Source organism: Oryzias melastigma, linkage group LG17, assembly GCF_002922805.2.
Source record: "Oryzias melastigma strain HK-1 linkage group LG17, ASM292280v2, whole genome shotgun sequence".
Lineage (NCBI taxonomy): Eukaryota > Metazoa > Chordata > Actinopteri > Beloniformes > Adrianichthyidae > Oryzias > Oryzias melastigma.
In genome coordinates, this window is record NC_050528.1 from 17,064,147 (window position 1) to 17,071,467 (window position 7,321).

The 7,321-nt window shown below is 41.1% G+C and overlaps 1 protein-coding gene across 4 annotated transcripts in view; it reads right to left on the reverse strand.

The window, feature by feature from the left end:
- rpap2 (RNA polymerase II associated protein 2) overlaps window positions 1-7,321 on the reverse strand; it is a 13,279-nt gene that overhangs the window by 3,491 nt on the left and 2,467 nt on the right. The window contains exons 4-11 of one of the 4 annotated variants that reach the window (XM_024268630.1): window positions 5,260-5,358; window positions 5,111-5,176; window positions 3,832-3,920; window positions 3,711-3,746; window positions 2,862-3,636; window positions 2,678-2,766; window positions 2,416-2,496; window positions 1,059-1,127 (exon numbers count right to left, since the gene is read on the reverse strand). In XM_024268630.1, the coding sequence (XP_024124398.1) occupies window positions 1,059-1,127; window positions 2,416-2,496; window positions 2,678-2,766; window positions 2,862-3,636; window positions 3,711-3,746; window positions 3,832-3,920; window positions 5,111-5,176; window positions 5,260-5,358 (1,304 nt within the window). Of the gene's footprint in view, window positions 1-1,058; window positions 1,128-2,415; window positions 2,497-2,599; window positions 2,770-2,861; window positions 3,637-3,710; window positions 3,747-3,831; window positions 3,921-5,110; window positions 5,177-5,259; window positions 5,359-7,321 lie in introns of those variants that run through there. The other 3 variants (XM_024268629.1, XM_024268632.1, XM_024268631.1) reach the window with 3 other exon arrangements.

A 7,321-nucleotide genomic window follows, 5' to 3' on the forward strand; every position in this document is an offset into this window, starting at 1 on the left:
AAATTGAAATTTTAAGTTTTGAAACCTAAAACACAGAATATTTGAAGCTGAAAATAATTCAGTTTATTTTAGAATAGCAAAAAGTTTTGGACATTTTACTTTTTTTTTCTTTTTCAAATTTGGGTTTCAAATAATATTGGCCCCAATTTAGCTCCATACAGACAGTCCTGGTTCACTGATGAGTGCTGTGCAGCCCTGGATGGTCCGGGATGGCCTTTCAACAAGGCTGTGACGTCAGCAAGGAGGTGGTGGAGTCATGGTTTGGGCTGGTCGGCCCCTTTAGGGTCCCTGAAGGCGTGAAAATGACCTCTGAAAAGTGGGTGGAGTTTCTGACTGACCACTTTCTTCTGCGGTACACAGATTTTTTTGATTGAAATAGCTTTTTCTATTAATAAATACAGAAAACTCAGCAAATGATCATTTTCACAAATAAAATATTTCAAAACTGTTGTGCATAATAATCTGAAACAAAGCATTTTATGTTTTTTTTAATTTAAAAATACTGTTTTTGGTGTTGTCTGTTAATCTTTCTTAGGAGGTTTGCTTAATAACATTTCATTTAAACTTTAACAGTTAATGTCTTGACAATTATGCAGTCATTTGTATAATTAAAGTCCAAGAAAATATCTTTTGTATAATAGTTTGGAACGCGGTGCAGATATCAAGTTTCTCAGCTCACTTTAAAGTAAATACTACCTAATCCAAATGAAGAGGAGCCATAAAGGTGCTTCAGCCGAGTATCAGGTGAAGATTTTCCCAGCTGGGGAAATTGAAAGCACCCAGTTTGGAGTGTGTGTGTGTGAGTGTGAGAGTGTGTGTGTGAGAGTGTGCACGCCTTCCATCAGGCATGACGGATCTGCAGAGGAGCAATCAGGCAGAGATAAGAGCGTGTGTACTCAGACGGGAGCAGCACGGAACTGTCCATGAACTGCCAGTAACACGTGTGCACACACGCCATATGGCGAGTGCAAAACAATGATTAGTGTGGTCAGAAACTGGAGTCAACAGCTCCCCACACTTCTGATTCCTGCTTCACACAGACGACAGCTCGGACTTACACGTGCAGCAGCACCACTGCTATCAGGGTCCACTCCGGGACTCTGTGAACGATGTTGGTGCTGGTGAACCTGTCAATGAAAAGACGGTGTTAAGCTCAGCAGTAGCACACTGACACGTTTCTGCCCAAATCCAGGAGAAAGATTTCAGTAAGACGTCTTTGTGAGAGGAGGAGCGCCTGAACGGTTGATACGTTCACACTTGTTTTTCTTACAGTGTGAACGTCTAGTAATCATTCACACTAAAGTGATCCTCCTGCTCCTTTCTGCACCTTTTTCAGCAGGTATAAAAACTCAATCACACTTTATACGATTTCTGTAATCTTGGTATCAAAACGTTCACCTTGTTCAGGACATAACTGCTAGTATTTTTGGTATTTATAAACTTTATTTTTTAAATTATTGAGTAAAATCACCCCTTCCACTGAAAGCAGCTCAGGAGAATCTGTCAATCAATCGTTGGAGGCGGGGCCAGCAACACCACATGCTTTTACTGAGGTATCTGATTGGTCAGTTTATAACTTGAATAACTTAAAATAATATAAAAAAATATAATGAAAAAAAATTAGGATTAGAACGAAGTTGTTAAAAAAGTATCAGATCAAGAACGGTTATTCTGACCAATAGAATGACTGAATAACACATGGTCATTTCTCAAGAGAAGTCTATGGGATTTTGGCTTCTTGGAGCCAGCAGGTACTTCCTGTCTGGAACACCAGGGGGAGGAGTCACTCAGTCCAGTTCTCTTGTACAATCAATCACTGTTTGTCTGTTAAATCTTTCTAAACCCAAAGAGACGAACTCATCTATTTCCAAAAACAATCACAGTCTAAAAGTTTGGGGTTCTGCCATCAACTTCTTTGGTTCTTCAGCCCCCCCTGGAGGTCTACCTGATCTGTCTGCACAAAAACAATCTAGATTTTCTACGCCTTTTTATTATTATTATTGTAATTTGAGTGAATTAAATTCCATATCCTGTCGGAAAGGATTTTCCAAAATAATGTAAATATATTGTTTCTATGTTTGTCTGTATTTATTTATACATATTCATCCTTTTTCATTCATCTTCTTGACCTCTTTGTCCCTTTTTGGGTCGGGGGGTGCTGGAGCCTAGCCCGGCTACTGATGGGCGAAGGCGGGGTTCACCCTGGACAGGTCGCTAGTCTGTCACAGGGCCTCAATGACACACCCATCCACTCTAAAAATACCATGACATAAAAAATAGAACCATTTGTGACTATATAATGATTTCATCATTATTAGGGGCCTCTATGGGCCCCCCTCTCTGTCTGGACCCCTAGAATCAGGAAATGCAGGAATGCAGCTGAATGAGCTGTGTGCTTATGTGCAGGTCACCCACCTGAATGTCCTCACCAGGTCGTTCAAGTCTGTGGAGATGTCACTCATGGTGAGGTGCAGCGGGCCCACCATGCTCCTGAGGCTGCAGGTGATGGGAGCAAACACACAGACGGGTTATGGAGCAGCAAATATCCAGGCTTCTGTTTATGCAGCCGGAAAACTTTACTAAAAAGCTCAAATGTTACTAGAGCTAATCTCCTGCAGAGGAGGCGGAGCTGCTGGTTTGGGGGAGTGGAGACAGAAGTTCTGACATCTGCACACACCAGCTGCTGAGCTTCTCCACTGTGATGCGTTTCTGGATCAGATGCTGAGCGTGGGAGTCGATGAGCGGCAGAACCGCCTCCTTCAGGTTCTGCTGAGAAACCAGGACTATTAAAGCCTGCATTTTAACATCAGATGCTTGTGACGGGAGGTCCGCAGTGAGGTCCGCAGTGACCCTGCCCTCACCTGGTTTCCTCTGGGCTCCACAGGAAGATCCCCCGTCCCTTTGTAGAACTCTCTCAGCTCCATCTGCTGGGTGAGCCTCAGCAGCGCCTCATAGTCTGGTTCTGACCCCCGCTGCCTCCCGTCCCCAAGATCATCAGTCAATACCACTTCATCTTCATCATCATCTTCATCCAACTCCTCCTCTCCTTCTTTGTCACGAGAGGAGGCGAGCGAACACGTGGCTCCGTGCAGGAACTTGATGGTGTGATCGGTGCACCAGGCCTGCAGAGTCCTCCTCAGAGTCTCCAGGAGGTGAGCGCTCTGCCCCCCCAGCAGCGCTCGCAGCCCTGCAGCTCCTCTCCTGCTCACCCCCACCTGGGTGATGGGGAGTCCTGGTGCTGTATCTCTCCTCTGAGCGGTTACCTCTTCCACTGGAGGGCGGTCTGGTGAGTCAAGCTGCTCAGCCTGGCCTGTGATGGGACCGAGTGTCTGTGGAGTTTCTCCACTGTCCTTCTGTAGGAGGTGACTGGGACGTTCAGTCTCATTGTTACCTCCCCCTCCTTGGCTCCAGTTTTTGCTTCCATCCCCTCGTTGTGGTAGATCGGCCCAGTGCACCCGGGGCTTCTGCTGCTGCAGGCCCACACTGGAGACAAAGTCCTGTTCCCCATCGCTGCTGTCCTCTCCTGCAGAGCCGTGATCCCTGCAGGGGGCGTCAGGTTCTGCAGCTGGTGGTTTCTCGACGTCTTCCTCTTTGAGCCGCTTCTGTGAGAGCAGCACCTCCTCTCCGGCGCTCCCACTGCACACACACATGCAGCACGGTTACAGTCATTCCTGCAGGGAAACGGACAGCTGTGGATGCCGAGCACACACCTGTGTCCTTCCTTCAGCAACCTGATCTCCGGGGGACTGTTGGCAAGAGAGAATTTTAACAAGAAAAGTCCATGTGAAAGTCTTATGAGCATGAAGGAGGAAGGAGGAGCAGCTCACAGACCTCTCCAACTGCCTGAGCCACAGAGGCGTCTTTGGTATCTGCAGCTCAAACTCTTTGGAGGCCTTGTAGCAGAAATTACTGCAAAAACACTAAAAAACAACAAAGAAATCACCTTTTCAGACTCTTTAGACCAGAGGTGTCAAACTCAATCGCACAGGGGGCCAAAATCCAAAACACACCTTAGGTCGTGGGATGAACTGGATAAACATTTATTAAACACTCTAAAGCTACACTTTTAAAACTGTAACTTTTTAACATTATGAACTAGATATGTAGCATTACCTGCTATAATGCTAATGTGAACGCTGTAAGCTGAATTTGGCCTCTGAAGATGCTAATGCTGACAGTTAAAAACGCTGAAGCTAATAACTGAAAACACTGAAGTTGATAGCTAGCTAAAATATTAGCTAAACGCCAAATTAGCCTAAGAAAAAAAAAACTTAGAAAAAAAGCTAGGATGTCGCTGAAAAAATAGCTAAACTTCAAATTAACATAAAAAACAAACAGCAAAAAAAAAAACTAAATTAGCCAAAACAGCTAGCGTGCAGCTGAAATATGAGCTAAACTCCAACATAGCCTAAAAAAATCTCAGTAAATGCCAAAATAGTCAGAAAACCTAGCAGAATGTACATTTTTAAAACTCAAAAACTGTGATTTTTACAAAAATTTTCTGAAAAATAAAAAGGCAAAAAATTAATAGCTGAAAACGCTGAAGATGATAGCGAGCTAAAATATTAGCTAAATGCCAAATTAGCCTAAAAAAAATTAAAAAAAACTTATATTAGCCAAAACAGCTAGCGTGTAGATTCAAAAATAGCTCAACTTTAAAGTAACTTAAAAAAATAAAAAAAAGTCTAAATTAACCAAAACAGCTAGCATGTCGCTGAAAGATTAGCTAAACTCCAAAATAGCCTAAAAAAAATCTCAGTAAATGGCAAAATGGTCCAAAAAGGTAGCAAAACGCTATTTTTATAACTATAAAACTGTAACTTTTTAACATAATGAGTAATAAAAAGGCAGGAATAATATTTCAGAATAAATCAACTTAAACCTTAAATAACTTTCAACTTTTTACACTCCATAAAAATTATACAATTTAAAAATAAACACAAGATAAAATCGGGTCATTAATAACAATGAATTAAAATGATCTGGAGGGCCGGATAGAATTACATGGTGGGCCGGATCCGGCCCTCGGGCCTTGACTTTGACAAATATACTTTAAACCAACTCTAATTACACTGAAGGCGTCTTTTTCTTCTTCTGTGGAGAAACTCACCTTGCGCTCTGTGATGTCATAAACTCTGTTGGTCTTTGTACAAATTTTGAACTGCTGAGATGGGATCTGCAAAGAGAGCAGCAGTGCTTCCATGAGGAAACAGAAGCTTCACTGTTACCACAGTGGAGTGATGGCCTGGAGAGTCTTACTTTGCCCAGCTGGTTTGGACATACTGGATAACCACACAGCTTTGAGATCGACCTCTCCTCCACAGCATCTCTGTAATTAGCTGGAGTGATGAACGTGGCCTGCACATAAAAATGAGCTTTAGTACGTTTGAACTGATCTAAACTTGTTTGAAGACAACAGTTTGACATGAATATTACTGTTTTCCTGAAAGTTTCCTATATTTGCTCTTAATTTTCTTCCTGTGCATTTTACCATTTACTCGAAACATTAATCTCTTCATTTAAAGACGTTTAAAATAAATGTAACATTTTACAGAATTGTCAAGATTTATATTTAAAAAAAAAAAAAAACTTCATATGGTTGAGCTTAATAACTACTCTCAGCCTGTCTGCCTGATACGTCCTCAGGTCGTTCTCTATTAGGGCTGGATATCACTGGGTAGCTCATGATACGAGGTGATACGAGGTGATACATGACGATGATTTCATGATACTTGGTAAAAATCATCTCTGATAAGTCACATTATATAGAAGATTCACGTCAAAGTCAAGGCCCAGGGGCTCCGGATCATTTTATTTTATTGTTAATAATGACCCGATGTTATCTTGCGCTCATTTCTAACTTGTATAATTTTGACAAAATATATTTTTATGGAGAGTAAAATATTTAAAGTTATTTAAGGTTTAAGTTGGTTTATTCTGGAATAATATTCCTGCATTTTTATTATTCATAATTATTTTAAAGAGATACATACAGTTTTAAAGTTTTAAAAATTGTAATTCTGCTAGCTTTTTGGACTATTTACTAAGATTTTCTAGGCTATTTTGGAGTATAGATAATATTTCAGCTTCATGCTAGCTGTTTTTGCTAATTTAGACTTTTCTTAGGCTAATATTTAGATGCTAGCTGATAATTTGAGCTTTTTTTCCAGGAAAAAAATGGCTATGGGCTATTATGGTTAGGATTTTGGTTTTTAGATCAGTTTTTTTTACAGATTTAATTTAAAGTACCTGTTTTTGTGTTTTGTTTTGACTTTTACTTCCCTTGTCCCTGCTACCCTTGATCTTTTGGACCTGTGTCTCGTCAGCAATGTCAGTATGTGTCCTAAATTTGGTCACATTTACTGGCATAATGGTTTTCTGCCATTCCTGCTCTGCAATGCTTTGTGTTTTTAAATATAAATATTTATTCTTTAACAGCTCTTGCCTCCCATTTTGTGCATTTTGGTCCTCCACCTACAATTCAGCTCACCCCAAAACAATGGGCTGACTGATACTAATTTAAAATATATCAATTAAATTTAAATACATCAACTACATGAAATCATCCTATTTCCAATTTTCATAAATCAGAAAATGTGCATAATGTATTCTTTACTATCTAAAAGCATAATGTAATCCAGGTTTGAGCTGTGAAGGTGCAGCTGTTTTTCAACAGGACCTGTTCTTAGGTGGTCTAGGTCAGTGTTTTTCAACCAGTGTGCCGTGAGAGACGGTCTGGTGTGCCGCGGGAAATTACCAATTTTCACATATCTAAAACATTTACCATCACACACCCGCGACCCCGAAAGGGACAAAGCGGTCAAGAAGATGGATGGATGGATGGATGGATGGATTTACCATCACTATGGTATCAGCTCTGTGTTCATCCAAACGGCCCTGATTTAACACGGGATAGTTTTGAATATGCAAGATGGTAAAATACTTATTTCTTTGTTTCTATAAATGACTAATCAGAATGATGTTACCGCAATCCAGCCGCAAAACTAGCCTCAAACTCAGCTTTTAGAAAAGTCCCTCCCCCTTCAACTGTCTCCACTAATCATTGTTGGAGGCTTGATCACATGTCATCAATCTGACCAATCAGAAGTGGTTAACGTCCTCACTTGTTCTGATTCGGCTCATAAAGTCTCTTAGTTCCAACAAAAATAGCAGCTAAAGCTCGTGTTTAGCGGTGTAGCTTCCAGCGGGATCCGACGTCCGACAGTTTAAAAAGTGAACAAAGAATGAAGCTCAGAAACGACAGTATGTCGGCGTCTGCGTGAGTTTATGCACTACAGCCCCCATGATGCATTGGGTTAAG